The sequence below is a fragment of the Elephas maximus genome, chromosome 4 (assembly GCF_024166365.1).
Source record: "Elephas maximus indicus isolate mEleMax1 chromosome 4, mEleMax1 primary haplotype, whole genome shotgun sequence".
In the NCBI taxonomy this organism is placed as follows: domain Eukaryota; kingdom Metazoa; phylum Chordata; class Mammalia; order Proboscidea; family Elephantidae; genus Elephas; species Elephas maximus.
The window spans coordinates 134,117,903-134,137,715 of NC_064822.1; the positions used below are offsets into that span (position 1 = coordinate 134,117,903).

Genomic DNA, 19,813 nt, shown 5'->3' on the forward strand with positions numbered 1-19,813 from the left:
AATGTGTCAGCAGCGCTGTGTTCCTTTCTAGAGGCTCTAAGGCAATATCTATTACTTGTCTTTTCTACTTTCTAGAAGCTTCCCACATTCCTTGGTACCTGGTCCTCTTCCATTTTCAAAGCCAGCAATGTCCAGTTGAGTCTTTCTCACACTGTATCACTTTGACCCTAACTTTTCTGCCTCCTGCTTCCACTTTCAAGGAGGAGCCCTGGTGGTACACTAGTTAAGTGCTACAGCTATTAACCAAAAAGTAAGCAGTTAGAATCCATCAGCCACTCCTTGGAAACCCTGTGGGGCAGTTCTACCCTGTCCTGTAGGGTTGCAATGAATTAGAATCAACTTGACATCAACAGGTTTTTTTTTTTTTTTTTTGGTGATTACATTGGGTCCACTTAAAAAATTCAGGACAGTCACTCTCTTTTAAAATCAGAATACTAGCAACTTTTAATCCATCTGCAATCTTAGTTCCCCTTTGCTATGCAACCTAACATATTCACTAGTTCTAGGAATTAGGACATGGACATCTTTGGGGGAAACGATATTCTGCTTACCACAGTAGCCAGGAGTTATTGGTAACTTACCACATACACTGGGTGGTGGGTAGGCACTCTTCTAATCACCTTATGCATATTAACTCATATAGTTGTCAAGCACCATGAAGGATCTGAGATTTTACCTTACCCTACCTGCAAGCTTAACAGGTCAGCGTGACATAGTTTCATCCATGCAAGACAAAAGACTTAATTGCTACAGCAGTAACAGCAGTCAGAATATCAGCTTTTTCTTTCTTTTTTTTTTTTTTTTGGTGTCTGTTCTCTGAGCCTCATTTTCCAAGGGCGACACATAAAGGGCCAGGTGAAACATGAACATGTTATGGTGTTATGGATTACATTACAGGTGAGGAACTCTGAGCCGAGGATTTTTTATTCTTTTATATGTGGCAGTAGGCATGCCTGCCCTTTGCTCCAGGCACTATCTTTATATTTGCTATGTAATCATGCTTAAAAATATGGTCTGGCACAAAAAGCAGTCAATGTCTGTCCTCTCACAGTGTACAGAGTTGTGTTCCAACAACAGTCCTCACAGTTATGCTGTGAAGTAGTTGCTGTCATAATCATCTCCATTTTGCAGGTGAGGACAATGAGGGACAGAGAGGATAAGTAACATGTTCCAGGTCACAGATCTAGTAAGTAGCAGAATTGAGTTTGAATCTAGACTCTGGCTTCAGAACCCATGTTCTTAATCTCTGTTCTCTGTGGCATCCTTTATACTGTGTACTCATTGTAGCATATATACTGTACTGGAATTGTCTTCACGTGTGTCTATAATATACATGTTTTTTCACTAGTCTGTACCCCTACTCATTTTTAAGCTCTGAGGGTCTACAAGGACTATATGTTTACTGTTTAAGGTTTATATACCCAGTACTCAGATGAGTCTGGCCTAGATTAAGTAATGAATATGTATTTATGGAATAAATGAAAATATATCGTAAATGGAACCTTAATAGAAAGGTACCTTTATTTCCAGCCTGCAGTCTCTTAGATTAAAGCAAATCTTTGTTACATAACAGCATTAGTCAACTATGCCTGTCATCAGTTGGTGGGGATAGGGGTCATTTAGTGTGTTTGTTGTGTTTATGCCTGATCATGTCCATTAAAACAAAGATCATGAGAGTTTTGAAAGCGCTAGAAAGAAGAGAAACAATATGATGAAGGAAACTAAAGTTTAGCTAATTTGAAAACTTAAAGGGATGAGAAAATGACAAATGTTCTCTGTGCACATGGGATAACTCCTTTGGCATAGGCATTACTTTGCAAGGACAGAGGACATTGGCAACACATGAAAAACTTTCCTCCTTTGCAATTGATGGTAATCAGCAAGTGTCAAGAAAAAGTAATTGCAGAAATGAAAAACACAAAAAAGAAAAACAAAACAAAACAAAACAAAATCTTTTGAGTGTGTGGCAGGAGAATCAGCAAAAACATTAACTGCATGTTATGGCCTAGTGGTAACTCAGAAGAATGCCCGGGTTTGGGAATGGGAAAGCTAAGCTGGGAAATCCAAGTGCCGCTGCAGAGAATTCTGTTAGAGGCCGCCGTGGGGAGGTGAAACTAGCCTGTGTCTGAAGGAAGGGTGCCGACATAGAAAGTGCACCGGGAGAAAAGTGCATGTAGGTTTAAAAGCTTTGACGAACCAAGTCACTCTTCAGTTTGGTGGGGATGTATCCAGGGATGGCAAAGCTTAAACTCTTCTTTGTCAAATGAACTTAAAAACAGTCATTCAGAGCCTATCCTGTTTGTGAGTAGAAAAACTTTAGACTATGCACTTGGAAGGAAGAAAAAGAAAGGCTGTTGTCAAGTTACAAATATTTATAATGGTGAAATCTATGGATTTTACCTGTTTACTCTTACTGTTATAAATTCAATTTATGTTTTTGCTAGCCGTATACGGTAAAGTTCAGAGCAAGGAGTTTTTTATACTTAAGCAAAACACGTATGTAAGTAGTATCTTAAACAAGTGCCATAACGGTATAATCAAAATACAACTTTTTTTTTTTTTACCTACCATAGGGTCGCTATGAGTCAAAACTGACTTGATAGCACCTGATGACAATAACAATACCTTTAACTTTTATTTAGTGCCCCCAAATGATAATAAAGGCGTGTCTTATGATTTTTTTTGTTTCATTCTTGAAACTGAAATACAATTTCAATTCAGAAATCAAACCATTAACAAACATGTTCATTCAAAGACAAAAACCCAAGGTAAGACCTGTGATAAATTCTATTCTCCAAGGTGAGGAATAATTGGAGAGGACCCAAATAGTGATGACTTAACACTAACGTATCATGTGTTTTGTACCTAGGGCTAAGTGCTTTACATAGAGTACCTCATTTAATCCTCACACCAGCCTGCCAGCAGGTACCATTATTACCCCCATTTTATCAGCAAGGAACTGGTGGTAGCAGAGAGAAGTTGAGCAATTTGTTCAAGTTCCCAAAGCCAGTAAGTGGTAAACCTGGGTTTGGATCAAAGACACTGGATTCTAGAGCTCAAAACTTTAACAATTATGCCCACTGTCCTCTGCAAAGAAGGCCTGAGCAGTAGAGCTGGAAAGATAACTTGCACTGTGATTGAGATACTGCTGTGTTACAACATGGAAGACAGTTTTGTTGTTGTTATTGTTGATAGCTGCCAATGAATCTGTCCCCAGATCATGATGATCCCATGTACAATGCGGGGGGGTGGGGGGGGAAGCTACTAAATGCTACCTGGTCCTGGTACTGCCCCATGATAGGTTGAGGATCAGACCATTGCAATCCACGGGGTTTTCATTGGCTGATCTTTTGGAAGAAGATCACCAGGCCTTTCTTCCTTGTCTGTCTTAGTCTGGAAGTTTCTCTGAAACCTGATTAGCACCTTAGCAACATGCAAGCATCCACTGACAGATGGGTGGTGGCTGAGCATGAGGTACATTGGCCTGGAATTGAACCTGTGTTTCCTGCGTGGAAGCTGAGAATTCTACTGAACCACTACTGCCTCCCATGGAAGATAGTATGAAGCATGAAATTTAAAAGGTGAACCACTACTACCCCCCATGGAAGACAGTATGGAGCATGAAATTTAAAGGGTGAAGTGAGTCAGGAAATAGAAGTAGACTTAGCTCAAAAGCCTAAGGATTTGAGTCAAGATGGATTGAGGATGGAAGGACCAGGGCAAACAGTCTAGGACCTGTCTGTGATTGTGTAGGGAGTACATCTGTATGATACTTAGCATAGGAGCAGAGAGGTGATTTGAAGACACAGCAGAGCACTTCACATGACAAAGAGTTAAACCATAGAGCTCATGACCAGACCTGGTAATCTGTGTAGAACTAAATGCCCTTTTTTGGACGGCTATTGGTAATGGTTATACATGTGTTCCATTTATAACAGCAGACAAAACTAGTTGTTAGCTATATTCAATGTAACTTGTCATGACAACACACATTAGTCATTCACTTAACAACTTTTGAGCACCACACATGTGCTTGGCAGTGTTCTGGGCACTGGAGGTACAGCAATTGAAATAAAAAGTGTCCTGCCTGTATGGAGCTTAAAGGTCAATTGGGTTGGCATTCCATCTCCTCAGAGAGACTTTTCCTGGTCACTCAATTTAAAGTATCTCCCCACAATAGTTACTCCTTAGTATGCTCCTATATTATTTTCATAGCTCCAGTCACTATCTCGTAGCACCAATCACTATCTCATATTTTTTTGTTTATCTGTTTGTGTATTATTTGAGTCACTACCCTTCCCCAACTCCCTCACCTGCAAGCTGGAGTGTGAGCTCTGTGAGAGCAGAATCCTCGTCAGTCTCATCCTCTGTTACACCCCTAGACCCTGAAGAGAATAAGGATTCAACAAACTTAGTCGGGTGAATGGATGGTATTAAGTGTACAAGGAAAATCAGAAAAACCAGTAACCCCCATGAAGAAAAGCACGATGGAATTTTTTTCTGTTCTGACACCGTAACCTCTGGCATAGTGGCAGTCTAGACTTTCTGAGAAACAATTTCCGTACCCAGGACTTAAAGGAATTGGCTGCTGAGGTGATGCTCCTAGATAGTTGGAGGCACTACTTCCTTCCTTGGCATTATACCTCTTGTTTTCCAAGACCTTCCGTCCTTTTTTAGCTCAAGATTGAAGCCTGGGACATTGGGTTTTTAATCTTAGCAAGGATATTCTTACTAGTCTCAAAATATTTAAATTACTAAATGGATGACAAATCTAAACTGAATTAATATGATTGGGTGTAGGTGACTATAAGGCAGAAGTTGTCTGGTGAAGAAATAATGCTGAGGAGTCAGGACCCTATGGAGTTCGGTTTAGGCAAAAGGGCAAGTGTCAAGAGACCAGTATCTGAGGTCTTGTGTCTAAAATGGTATCTCCTCCACTTCTGTCACTCATGGCTGGGACGTTGAATGTGAGCTTGATGATGCAGCAGAGAATATCTGAGCTGGATGATACCAGACTCTTTTACCATGGAACCAGGGCTTAGATGAGTCGAAAGGTAAGAGTGAACGCATCTGATTCTAGACTGACAAACTATGATAACTTATGAGCTCAGAATTTGACTGTGGTTTTTTTTTTTTTTAGAGAGGAGAGGACTGGTACCGCATGCAGTTTTTGTTAGTGGTTACTTGATTATGTAGGCTATGTTAGACTATATTTCTAGATTACGAAGTTATGTATCAGAAGAATAAATTATAGTAACTGCAAGTAATGCTGGAGACTGAATTTTGGTGTGAATGTACTTTTAGATAAATCCTCTGGTGATTATTTGGGCCTTTGCATGTAACTATGGGTTCCTCACAGATTGGTGTTCTCAGGGTAGTGGAAATTCTTTTATGGAGTACAAAAGTAGATGCTGCAAGGCTTTCTTAATACTTATACCAGATTAAAGGAGAGGGTGCCTACTTCAGAAGGCACAGTTCATCGAGGGACTATCCAATAGCAGTCTGCTAAAAGGTGCTTTCCCCCACGTGTCTGTTAGTTTGTCGTACTGTGGGGGCTTGTGGGTTGCTGTGATGCTGGAAGCTATGCCAACGGTATTCAGATACGAGCAGGGTCACCCATGAAGGACAGGTTTCAGCTGAGCTTCCAGACTAAGACAGACTAGGAAGAAGGACCCAGCAGTCTACTTCTGAAAAGCATTAGCCAGTGAAAACCTTATGAATAGCAGCGGAACATTGTCTGATATAGTACTGGAAGATGAGCCCCCCAGGTTGGGAGGCACTCAAAAGATGACTGGGGAAGAGCTGCCTCCTCAAAGTAGAGTCGATCTTAATGACGCGCATGGAGTAAAGCTTTCGGGACCTTCATCTGCTGATTTGGCACGACTCAGAATGAGAAGAAACAGCTGCAAACATCCATTAATAATGGGAATCTGGAAAGTACGAAGTATGAATCTAGGAAAATTGGAAATCATCAAAAATGAAATGGAATGCATAAACATCGATATCCTAAGCATTGGTGAGCTGAAATGGACTGGTATTGGCCATTTTGAGTCAGACAATCATATAGTCTACTATGTTGGGAATGACAACTCAAAGAGGAATGGTGTTGCATTCATCGTCAAAAAGAACGTTTCAAGATCTATCCTGAAGTACAACGCTGACAGTGATAGGATCATATCCATATGCCTACAAGGAAGACCAGTTAATACATCTATTATTCAAATTTATGCACCAACCACTAGGGCCAAAGATGAAGAAATAGAAGATTTTTATCAGCTGCTGCAGTCTGAAATTGATCGAACATGCAATCAAGATGCGTTGATAATTACTGGCAATTGGAATGCGAAATTTGGAAACAAAGAAGGACCAGTAGTTGAAAAATATGGCCTTGGTGATAGAAACAATGCTGGAGATTGAATGATAGAATTTTGCAAGACCAACGAATTCTTCCTTGCAAATACCTTCTTTCACCAACATAAACGGCGACTATACACATGGGTCTCGCCAGGTGGAACACACAGAAATCAAATGGACTACATCTGTGGAAAGAGAAGATGGAAAAGCTCAATCTCATCAGTCAGAACAAGGCCAAGGGCCGACTGTGGAACAGACCATCAATTGCTCATATGCAAGTCAAAGCTGAAACTAAAGAAAATCAGAGCAAGTCCACGAGAGCCAAAATATGACCTTGAGTATATCCCACCTGAATTCAGAGACCATCTCAAGAATAGATTTGACGCATTGAACACTAGTGACTGTGGACCAGATGAGTTGTGGAATGACATCAAGGACATCATCCATGAAGAAAGCAAGAGGTCACTGAAAAGACAGGAAAGAAAGAAAAGACCAATAAGGATGTCAGAGGAGACTCTGAAACTTGCTCTTGAGCATCGAGTAGCTAAAGCAAAAGGAAAAATTGATGAAGATTTCAAAGGGCCTCTCGAGAAGACAAAGTAAAGTATTATAATGACATGTGCAAAGAGCTGGAGATGGAAAACCAAAAGGGAAGAATATGCTCAGTGTTTCTCAGGCTGAAAGAACTGAAGAAAAAATTCAAGCCTCGAGTTGGAATAGTGAAGGATTCCATGGGGAAAATATTAAATGATGCAGGAAGCATCAAAAGAAGATGGAAGGAATACTCAGAGTCATTATACCAAAAAGAATTAGTCGATGTTCAACCATTTCAAGAGGTGGCATATGATCAGGAACCGATGGTACTGAAGGAAGAAGTCCAAGCTTCTCTGAAGGCATTGGCGAAAAACAAGGCTCCAGGAATTGATGGACTATCAAGTGAGATGTTTCAACAAACAGATGCAGCGCTGGAGGTGCTCAGTTGTCTATGACAAGAAATATGGAAGACAGCTTCCTGGCCAACTGACTGGAAGAGATCCATATTTATGCCTATTCCCAAGAAAAGGTGATCCAACCGAATGTGGAAATTAAAGAACAATATCATTAATATCACACGCAAGCAAAATTTTGCTGAAGATCATTCAAAAATGGCTGCAGCAGTATAGCAACAGGGAACTGCCAGAAATTCAGGCTGGTTTCAGAAGAGAACATGGAACCAGGGATATCATTGCTGATGTCAGATGGATCCTGGCTCAAAGCAGAGAATACCAGAAAGATGTTTACCTGTGTTTTATTGACTATGCAAAGGCATTCGACTGTGTGGATCATAACAAACTATGGATAACACTGTAAAGAATGGGAATTCCAGAACACTTACTTGTGCTCCTGAGGGACCTTTACATAGATCAAGAGGCAGTTGTTCGGACAGAGCAAAGGGATACTGATTGGTTTAAAGTCAGGAAAGGTGTGCGTCAGGGTTGTATTCTTTCACCATATCTATTTAATCTGTATGCTGAACAAATAATCCGAGAAGCTAGACTATATGAAGAGGAATGGGGCATCAGGATTGGAGGAAGACTCATTAACAACCTGTATTACGCAGAGGACACAACCTTGCTTGCTGAAAGTGAAGAGGACTTGAAACACTTACTAATGAAGATCAAAGACCACAGCCTTCAGTATGGATTACACCTCAATATAAAGAAAACAAAAATCCTCACAACTGGACCAATAAGCAACATCATGACAAACGGAGAAAAGAGTGAAGTTGTGAAGGATTTCATTTGACTTGGATCCACAATCAACAGCCATGGAAGCAGCAGTCAAGAAATCAAAAGACACATTGAATTAGGCAAATCTGCTGCAAAGAACCTCTTCAAAGTGCTGAAGAGCAAAGATTCCACCCTGAAGACTAAGGTGTGCCTGACCCAAGCCATAGTATTTTCAATCACATCATATGCATGTGAAAGCTGGACAATGAATAAGGAAGACCAAAGAAGAGTTGACGCCTGAATTGTGGTGTTGGTGAAGAATATTGAATATACCATGGACTGCCAAAAGAACGAACAAATCTGTCTTGGAAGAAGTGTGGCCAGAATGCTCAAATGTCACCCATCACCCGAAACCCATTGAGTGGGTTCCGTCTCATAGTGACCCTATGCACAACAGAACAAAACATTGCCTATTCCTGCACCATCCTCACAATTGTTGTTATGCTTGATCCCATTGTTGCAGCCACTGTGTCCATCCATCTCGTTGAGGGTCTTCCTCTTTTTTGCTGACCCTCTACTTTACCAAACATGATATCCTTCTCCAGGGACTGATCCCTCCTGACAACATGGCCAAAGTATGTGAGACAGAGTCTCGCCATCCTTGCTTCTAAGGAGCATTCTGGTTGTACTTTTTCTAAGACAGATTTGTTTGTTCTTTTGGCAGTCCCTGGTATATTCAATATTCTTTGCCAACACCACAATTCAAAGGCATCAATTCTTCTTCGGTCTTCCTTATTCATTTTCCAGCTTTTGCATACATATGAAGCGATTGAAAACACCATGGCTTGTGTCAGGTGCACCTTAGTCCTCAGGGCGACATCTTTGCTTTTTAACACTTTAGAGATCTCTTGTAGCAGATTTGCCCAATGCAATGTGTCTTTTGATTTCTTGACTGCTGCTTCCATGGGTGTTGATTGTGGATCCAAGTAAAATGAAATCCTTGACAACTTCAATCTTTTTTTCCATTTATCATGATGTTGCTTATTGGTCCAGTTGTGAGGATTTTCATTTTCTTTATGTTGAGGTATAATACATAGTGAGGGTTGTGGCATTGATCTTCATCAGTAAGTGCTTCAAGTTCTCTTTACTTTCAGCAAGAAAGGTTGTGTCATCTGCATAATGCAGGTCATTAATGAGCCTTCCTCCAATCCTGGTGCCCTGTTCTTCATGTAGTCCAGCTTTTCAGATTATTTGCTCAGCATACAGATTGACTAAGTATGGTGAAAAGATACAACCCTGATGCACACTTTTCCTGACTTTAAACCATGCAGTATCCCTTTGTTCTGTTCGAATGACCTCTTGATCCATGTCCAGATTCCTCATGAACACAATTAAGTGTCCTGGAATTCCCATTCTCTGAAATGTTATCCCTAATTTGTTATGATCCACACAGTCGAATGCCTTAGCATAGTCATTAAAACACAGGTAAACATCTTTCTGGTGTTCTCTGTTTTCAGCCAGGATCCATCTGACAGCAGTAATGATCTGTCTGGTTCAATGTCCTTTTCTAGATCCGGCTTGAGTTTCTGGCAGTTCTCTGTTGATATAGTGCTGCAGCTGCTTTTAAATGATTTTCAGCAAAATTTTGCTTGCATGTGATATTAACGATATTGTTCAATATTTTCCGCATTTGATTGGATCATCTTTCTTGGGATTAGGCATAAATATGGATCTTTTCCAGTCACTTGGCTAGGTAGCTGTCTTCCAAATTTCTTAGCACAGATGAATAAGCACTTCCAGCGCTATGTCCATTTGTTGAAATATCTCAGTTGGTATTCTGTCAGTTCCTGGAGGCTCATTTTTCCCTTCCCTGCAGCTTGGACTTCTTCCTTCATTACCGTCTGTTCCTTATCATGTTACCTCCTGAAATGGTTGAATATCGACCAATTGTTTTTGGTATAGTGTCTCTGTGTATTCCTTCCATCTTCTTTTGATGCTTGCCTGCATTAATATTTTCCCTGTAGAATCCTTCAGTATAGCAACGTGAGCCTTGAATTTTTTCTTCAGTTTTTTCAACTTGAGAAATGCTGAGATTGTTCTTTCCTTTTGGTCTTCTGTCTCCAGGTCTTTGCACATGTCGTCATAATACTTTACTTCGCCTTCTCAAGCTGCCCTTTGAAATCTTCTGTTCCCTACAATTGTAAAATCAGAAATCTGTAGGGCAGATTGGCACACTGATCTCAGGCAGGAGTTGAGATTGCGGTGTTAAGGCTGAATTTCTTCTTCTCTGGGAATCTTCAATTTTACTCTTTAGGCCTTTTACCTTACTGGATGAGACCTACCCGTATCTTTGAGGGTAATCTTCTTTACTGAAAGTCAACTAATTATAGATGTTAGCCACAGCTACAAAATACCTTCACAGCCACACCTGGAGTATTGTTTGATTGAACAACTGTGTATAAGAGCTACTTAAGTTGACACACAAAACTAACCATAAAACTAGTATAACTTGAACATTTCCTATCGGCCTTTTTTCAGACTGCGATAATTAAATGTTTGGAATCAGGCTGCTATGAATAATTTTATACAGAATCTTCTTTAAATTGTCAAGTAAATTAGATTCTAAAACATTCGTGTCCTCTTCTGTTTTTGAGGCATATTAACAAGTTCCAGTTGCACATTTTAATGAATATAGCCTCATGACAAATTAATTTTGCAAAAATTAAGATAATTTCATTCATTGTGAATAAATGCTATCTTCTTAAAATGGAACAAAAGAATATCTTAGTTACTGGCCTAAGGTTTTTTTTTTTTTAAAAACAGCCTTGTCGAAGTGTTAAAAAACCAAAGAAATCAAACCCATTGCTATCAAGTTGATTCCGACTTATAGCAACCCTAGAGGACAGTGTAGAACTGCCCCTAGGGTTTCCAAGGAGCGGCTGGTGGATTCCAACTGCTCACCATTTTGTTTAGCAGCCTGAGCTCTTAACCACTTGGCCATCAGGGCTCCTTATTGAGGCATAGTGACATACAATAAACTGTACATATTTAAACTGTATAATTTGATAAGTTTTAATATATGTATACACCCATATGCATATCATAATTAAGAGAGTGAACATATTTGTCACCCTCAAATATCTTCTGTTGCTGTGATCCCCCCTCCATTCTTTTTTCTCGGGCAATTACTGATCATTTATCGCTAGAGATTAGTTTGCATTTTCTAGAATTTTATATAAATGAAATCATGCAGCATACATTCTTTTTTAAAACAACCATCTTGAGATTCATCTATGTTATTGCGTATATCAACAGTTCAATTCTGTTTATTCCTAAGGAGTATATTTTTGTATGGATAGATCATGCTTTATTTACCCATTCACCTATTGATAGACATTTGGGTTGTTTCCAGTTTTGGGCTATTACAAATACAGCTCCTATGAACATTCACATATAAGTTTTTTGTATGGATATATGCTTCATGCTAACCAAAGGGTCAGCAGTTTGAATCTACCAGGTGCTTCTTAGAAACTCTCTGGGGCATTTCTTCCATGTCCTATAGGGTCACTGTGAGTTGGAATTGACTTGATGGCAATGGGTTTGGCTTTGGGTTTTGTATGCTTAATGCAGGTATTCTTGAGTTATAAAACTATCACATGAGATTCCTTAAGGCACAGTTAAAGTACCTGTCCTAATTTCTTCAGTGCTTTGTTAAATGGTTATTAGATTTGTAATAGGACAACCTAAGCTTCAGTTTCTTGTCTTTTTTTTCTTCTTTCCTCTATCATCTGTAGACATGGTTCACCCATGTCTATTATAAAGGGTCTCTGAGCCTGAGAGGCAGTCCCCAACTCCTGATCCCTCTCTTTTACTGTGCTCCTCAATCGTTTCACCTTAATTCCAGTTGCATTTGCTGGAGGGTTCTTATCTGGCTGATACATACATAGCTTTGTCACCCAGGCCTGACTTCTGTGCCTTTGTATGTCTGGATACCAACCTGTCACCAGTTGCCTGCTTTGATCACCATTACCTTCCACCAACCTTCATCTGCTCCCTTCATCAAACCTGCTTGTGCTGCTAGTCAGGGTTTTGCTATCTTATGTCCATCTCCTGAGTGTACTTTCCTCTTTATTCCAAACTCTTACACTGTATCTGGCCCTTATGTCCGGAGTCTTTTCTCTGTATCATTTGAGCCAATCTAAATTCCAATATATAGACTGATCTGCCCACTTAGTCTTGAGAACCTGACTTCTCTCAGCTCTTGGAGGACCATCGCGTACAGAAGTGCCTCCACTTTGTAACAGACTGGGTTCCCCAAGATAGCTCATTAGTCCAGGAGTTCCTACAAGCAAATAACACTAGACATGAAACTGCCGTTGCCATCTACTGGTGGCAGACAGAGTTGATGCACTCTTGTTCTGTTGCCTAGTTTGTTCCTGTTTAGGCAAATTCCTAAGTTAAAATCTTAAGTAGAAGAATGTTTATTTGTTATGCACTGACAACTTGTACCAATTCTCTGATTTGTATTCCTCTACTATATATATTTTAGTCACACTCATTTTCTTTCTGTTTGTCCAACATACTAGTCACATTTCTACCTTAGAGCCTTTGTCCTTGCCATCCAATCTTCCTAGAACACACTTCCACAGATCTTCAAACAGCTGGCTTCAACGATCATTCAAACCTCAGGTGAAATGTAATTTCCTTAGAAAGGTCTGCCTTGACTACATTACACCCATCCCACCTGTCTTACTGTCACTGTCTTACTCTATTATATTTTCTTTGTAGCATTTATTACTTGCTTAATTTCTTTCCCATCACCTGCCTGTGAGTTTGTTAGCTTGTGTGTTGCTGTGATGTTAGAAGCTATGCTACTGGTATTTCAAATACCAGCAGTGTCACCCATGGTGGACAGGTTACAATGGAGCTTCCTGGCTGAGACAGACTAGGAAGAAAGGCTTGGTGATCTATATCCAAAAATTAACCGGTGAAAATCATATGGATCACAACAGAATATTGTCTGATATAGTGCTGGAAGATGAGCCTCCTAGGTTGGAAGGCACTAAGAATCACAATGGCCACAACAGCGGACTTGGGCATACCAACAGCTGTGAAGGTGGCATAGGGCCAGGCAATGTTTTGTTCTGTTGTATAGTAGATTGCCATGAGTTGGAGCTGAGTTGACAGCAACTAACAACAACATGTTTTCTCAACATGTTTTTCAGATTATTGGTGTTGATACATGTAGTGCTAGAATCTTACAATGAGATCATTTATTTCAATTGTTGTATAATACTCCTTTACATGACTATTTCACAGTTTCTTTGTCTATTATCCTGGTAAAAGGCATTTGGTTTCCAATTTTCACGCTTGCAAAGAATATTGCAATGAACATTCTTATAAAAATTCCCTTAACATTCTAGGGAGTTACAGTAGGGTTTATACCAAGAAATGGAACTTCTGAGTCAGAGACCAAGAATACTCTGGCATTGTGGTTAAAAGTGCTGGTGTTGCAGCCAGGCTGCCTGGGTTCAAATCCCTACCCTGCCACTCACTAGCTTTCCCACAAAGCATTGGGTTTTTTGGCCCTTTTTCATGAATGCATCCCATCTCAACCCTCGGCATCAAGAAGTCAGCTTGGATTAGGTTCTCTTGGCTCTGGTGAAGCCTGTCGGAGCCAATTCCCAGCTACCACTGCTTGCTCCTGCAGCCAGAAACCAGCAGGCCTGTGGCTTCACACTCAGTCACCACTTTGCATTTCTGTACCAATTCTGGCCCATGGAGAGTTTTATTTTTGAGCCTAGAGGTGTTTTTTAGTTATCTCTTTTAATATTTTGTCATCTCTCTTTCTATTTTTTTTTTTTTATATGTTTGGAGCAGCAGTTCAAATCCACCAGGGGCTCTTTCGAAACCCTATGTGGGAGTTCTACTCAGTCCTATAGGATCGCTATGAGTCAGAATCAACTAGATGGCAATGGGTTTGGTTTTTTTTTTCGTGTGTGTATGTTTGAAGCAGAGAGAGTACATCAAAGCATGAACTTACTGTGCCACGTTAACCAAAAGTTGATAATACCTCTACGACCTAAAGTAAGCACAAATCTTAGAATTGTTTAATCATAGATTTTTGGCACTGGGTGGAATTTTAGAGATAATTAAGGCCAATAATCCTATTTTATAGGTGAGGGCATTGCAGGCTCAAGAAATTAAGTGAATTTTCCAGTGTCATATATATCTAGTTATGGTAGAGGCAGGACCAGAACCAAAGCTTGGGGTTACCTCAGTACTCCTTTTTGCCACTATATCCACTGTCCTATTTTTCTCTACAAACTCTATTAATATATAATATTTATTTTTAACAGAACCCAAAAATAAATTAGAATTTAAGCAATTAGAAAATGACAGTGGCATTTTAAAACTGATATAAAATGTTTACTCTTGGAAAATATTGAGATAAGAGTACAGTATCCACTGCATTGAGCTGAAATTATTTTCATTAGAAGACCCAATGCCTTTGACTCTGTAGATTTCTGCATTTGGTTTCCTTGACTCTCTGAAACTTATTAGGATGGGCCCATCAGTAATAGTGCCAGTACTTCCAGCCACCTATAGCATTGGGCCTGAAAATGAACTGTGATGAATGGATATGACCAGCATTTACAGAGATAGCCTATATTTCTGCTGTCATGTAGAAACGGCAGGTAGTTTTAATTTAGGAAAAAAAAAAAGTTACCGAGATATAGCAACTATTCTTTCTAATTAGGATTTCGAGACTTATTTCAAGATATGGGTTTAAAACCTGCTGTCTTTATTAAAGCCTTTGGAACTGTTTTATTCTATTTCCAGATCTTTTAGCTGTGCCTAAGCATCCGTATGCTGCCATGGAGAACTGGGGACTAAGTATTTTTGTGGAACAAAGAATACTACTGGATCCCAGTGTTTCATCTATTTCTTATTTGCTGGATGTCACCATGGTCATTGTTCATGAGATATGTCACCAGGTATGAGAAAAGGATCAGGTGTAAGTATAATGTGCAAACGATCAAGAATGTACAATTGTTTCAGATGCTTAGATTAGGAGCTAAATTATTATCCTCCCAATTAAGTTTTAATTATATACAGAGCACTGTGTAGTTCTTTCTAGAAGATATGTCATTTTTCCTGGATGACAGCGCAAACAGAAATAAACACACTGATTATACTGAATAAGCAACTCTCATTCGGTTTAGCCTGAGGAGTGAGGTGGCTCTGCTACTCAGCAACGGCTTTGGAGATCCTATCTGGTCACTATTCTTTGTCAACCTTGCTTTATTTTCTTGTGATTATTGGTGTGTATATATGATAAGTGCAGTGATAGCGATGATTTATTGCATTGCTCCCAGATGCAGCTGAGTTTTGTGTATGTGTCAGACTTTGCTTTTGCTGAAATCAATTTGCTATTCCCCTTTTCCCATCACGCAGACACTTAGGAAGTCTTTCACTAACTCAGCTATAGACCTTTTGTTCTCAAATGATTGATATTTTTTGTCTTGGCATGTTTAGAAATTCATATGTAAATTAGTTAACTTTGTAGTGAAGCTAAGGTAAAATTAATTTCATTTTGATTTTATGCACTTTAGTGAAAGGTATTACAGAGATTTTGCAGGGCTTATTTGAATCTTGATTTTATTTAAAAAAAAAAAAAAGCTGAAAACAGATGTTCATTCTAGTAAAAAGTGATGCTTGCCCTGATTGCCAATAACTATGTGTAGTCTTTAACTTAAAAAAGACCATAAATCTTATTGTGCTTCAATATGAGTTCAATTTGTTATATACCTAAAACCTTTCTAAAACATTAGAAAAACTCAAAAAAGAGTGATGTGGAAAGTGCTGTCAGTGAAAGGTGAAGTGCTAAGTGCTAATAAATGAATAAAAAAAAAAATTTTTTTTTTTTTAACTGACTGATAAATCGATACAGGCCATATGATCATTTACCTAAATATCAGCCTTTTGCAGTGAACCTGTGACAGAAAGATGTTTATACTCATCATGCTGGCCAGGCTGGGTACATGCTCCTCTTTACCTCAGAGACTTAAGGGGAGTCATTACAGAGATAACCAGAGTCTCTCTTCTGTGTTAAGGAGACTGGTTTTTTACCTAAATGTATAATTCTTTGCAGAAAAAGCAGTTTTTATTTGAATGTTCCTATAAATGGTAAGATACATAGGTCTGTAGAAATAAGACCGCACTGATAATGTTATAACTCGTCAAACTGGATTCCACGTCCTACATTACTTTCTAGTTAACATAATGTCACTGCATTATTACTATGAAGAAACAAGCCAGAAACTAGGAGAATCACCTGTAATAGTTTCTACTCTCATTGCTAAATTATTTTCTATGCTACTCTTCCTTCCTGTTAATTATTCCTTTAATTCTTAAGATTTAATTTAAAAGTGAAACATGCATTTTTGATAAAGAATAAAGATTATTTTAAATATCCTATGTTTTGTGGTTGTCAATAAATTCAGAGTGCTGTCTTATATTTCAATTCGAGATCTTCTTGGGTAAGTGATTCATTCTTACTTTGGATACTGAAACACTCAATCACCAAACTCTTTATTATGGCAGTTAAGGCTGTTCGTGATCTGGCTCTTTTCCACCCCGAGGAACTCTTCACCTGGTTCTACTGGCCTGCTACATTGCTGCCACACTGGCCTTTCTGTTTCTTAAATAGTCCATTTCCACCTTAGGGCCTTGGCACTAACAGTTACATACAGCTGCCTGAAATTCTCTTGCCCAAGGCTTCCTCATGGCTGGCCCCTTCTTATCATTAAAGTCTGAGCTCAAAAGTCATCTGCTTAAAAAAAAAAAAAACCTGTTGCTGTCAAGTTGATTCTGACTTATAGGGACCCTGTTTTTAGTTTTTTATAGGACTGTGTAGATCTGCCCATAGAGTTTCCAAGGAGCGCCTGGTAAATTCGAACTGCTGACCTTGGCAGCCATAGCTTTTAACCACTATGCCACCAGTTTAGAGAGAACTTTTTTGGTTTTATAATCTGAAATGACCCCCTTCTCCCATCATATCTCACGTTATTATAATCTGAAATGATGTTGCTCATTTGCTTATTTATTCATTTTTTTTGTCTGTCTCATCCCACCCCACCCCCAATAAGATGTCAGCTACATGAAAAGGGACATCACCTGACTTTTTGCCATTGAGTTAGCTCCTGGCATTTAATTTTTTTTTTTTTTAATGAAACAAGAATTTCTTTAATGTTTTGTTGAACTAAGCAAGGGATTCAGAGTAATGCATCGCGATCTAATCAAAACACCAATTAAAATTACATTGTTTTCCATGAAGGGATCTTAAAGATTTTTATGGGCCAGTCCCTCATTATCACAGAATCATGGCGAGTCAGGTGTGGAATACCCCCAAAGCCCTTCATTCCATCAATCAGCTGCTGTCTTTTGTGAATATTTTCTGCCACTAGAAGGTGATGCTTCAATACGTCCTGTGATGAGTCCTTCACTATCTCCCCAGGCAGTGTTTTCCATCTTCAGCCATCTCAGCTTGTTAGAGGGTTTTCTATATTTTTGGCAGACATCTACCAGTCCTAACTTACATCCATTAGTTCTGATTTGTCCCTTGCAGGGCTACAATGAAGAAGCCTTTTCCTCATTCACATAACAGGCCTTCAAATGTTTAAAGATGCCTGTCATTTGTGTTTTTCTCCTTAGTCCTTTCGTCTTCAGCTTAAATATTTTTGTGTGTGTGTTCCTTGATCATTTTTCTTGTTCTTCTCTGAATCCATTTATAAAGAAACTAGTGTAGCCGAAGTAGTTGAATAAATCAATACAGTCTTGCCACAACACATTTTGAGATCACAAAATCAATTGGGGAATGAATTCCAGTTATGATAATTGTAGTCTAATACATTTAATTTTAGATAAAATCATTCTGGAACAGATTTAATTATATCTGATGACTGTTTGTTTTGTCACTGCAGTGGTTTGGTGACCTTGTGACTCCTGTGTGGTGGGAAGATGTGTGGTTGAAGGAAGGTTTTGCTCACTATTTTGAATTTGTTGGCACAGACTACCTCTACCCTGGCTGGAACATGGTAAGTGTGCTTCTCTTTGATTGTATGGAACTCCCAGTGAAAGGCTGATGGCGTGTTGCTTTAGGATTAGTGACTGAAAATACCAACTGATGCATGAAAAAATTACATGTCCAAGAGAGAAGAAGTAACCAGAAATTTAAATGACAGTATTCTAAAAGAGTTACCTTTTATTAGCAATGAAATAGAGTCTGATTTCTTGTATATTGATTTCAAAATGCAACAGCTTTTCCAAGAGGAAATATTTTGCATTGTGGTATTTGGTAATAAAGACAAAATATCTTTTAAAATAGAGGTTAACAGTAATTGGTATGTGATATTCTAGATGTATAGGATATTTCAATATGTAGAGAAATGAGAGCTTAACATTTCTTCTATGTGATGACCAAAAAAACGAGCTAAAGTATTTGACGCATTATTGTTGGAGAGAGATGTGATTTAGGATTAAATGACTTAATAAGAGATCATTAGCTTTATTAATGAAGAACTGTGTACATTATACTCATACTGTAGGAAACATACTTGTACATCTGTACCTAAAGTAGGGTTTGTTGTCCCTTGAGCAATGATGTTCTAGGACATTCCAGAAGAAAAAATAAAGTAAATTGCTTTTATTAAATGGCAGTGTTATTAGTAAACTGTACCCAGGGTATATGTTGATTTGCAACTCAAATTTTAAATTTATTTTAAGTAGTATTATATAAAAATTGCAAAGCGCCAACATTTAACCAATTTACAAAAGCTCAAATTTCATCCGTGATATATCATTAAAAAAAAAAAATTAGTTTTTTATGCCTTTCTTTTGTGATGTTATAAATTATGAGTGATAGGTGATTATCTAATTGCATGTCATTATTCCAAGTACTGTGTGAAGAGGATGTAAACCAAGGTGGAATACAAAGGCACCTGAAAGTCATGATGTAAATACTTTGCTATAAATTCAGCTGTCTCCTGCTGAGTAAATAATGTGGCCTTACATATCTCTCAGAGGAAATGTTACAATGGTAATACTTTTGATATGTTTTCAATTATATTCTTGCAGCTTTGCCCATATTTCTTAAAGGCAATCTAGTTCATTTGCACAAATGTTTGAGATAAGTTTACTCAGATTTATATAGCTAGGTATGTATGTATGAGGCATTTAAAAAAATCTTACTAGAATTATCTTTTTATGGCATTTAAGTTAATTAAAAATGCCTTTATAGAAATAAAAAACTTCACCAATACCAAGCAGTATTATTATTTGAAGCATTCTTTAACAAATGTGAAATTTTATAACTTAAATGTTTAAGACTATTGAAACATTTCCAAAAGTATCTCTTGGCTTTTAGATGACTTTCAACTAACTTTGTTTAAACTTTTCATTTAATTTTTATTATGCTGTGGATTATTACTGATTTATAATTTCATTATGTTTCAATATTAAAAGATGTCCTTATTACAAATGACATGTTACTCATACAGGTAAGCTTTTTTTTTTTTAGCTCATTCCACTATCTTAGATAAAATTCTTTCTACTCATCATTATGAAAAATACATCTTGGATTAAAAAGTAATCAATAGAATTATACATGGGTGACAGCCTTTGATGGCTTTAGCGTGGAAATGTTGCCTAAGTTTCAATGTCCTTATACTGGATTTTGCCTTTGAGTA

General features: G+C 38.3%; 1 protein-coding gene across 1 annotated transcript in view; it reads left to right on the plus strand.

The window, feature by feature from the left end:
* TRHDE (thyrotropin releasing hormone degrading enzyme) overlaps positions 1 to 19,813 on the plus strand; it is a 487,618-nt gene that overhangs the window by 265,722 nt on the left and 202,083 nt on the right. Inside the window, exons 4-5 of the mRNA XM_049883907.1 lie at positions 14,907 to 15,061; positions 18,050 to 18,163. Coding sequence (XP_049739864.1) covers positions 14,907 to 15,061; positions 18,050 to 18,163 — 269 coding nt within the window. The remainder of the gene's footprint in view (positions 1 to 14,906; positions 15,062 to 18,049; positions 18,164 to 19,813) is intronic.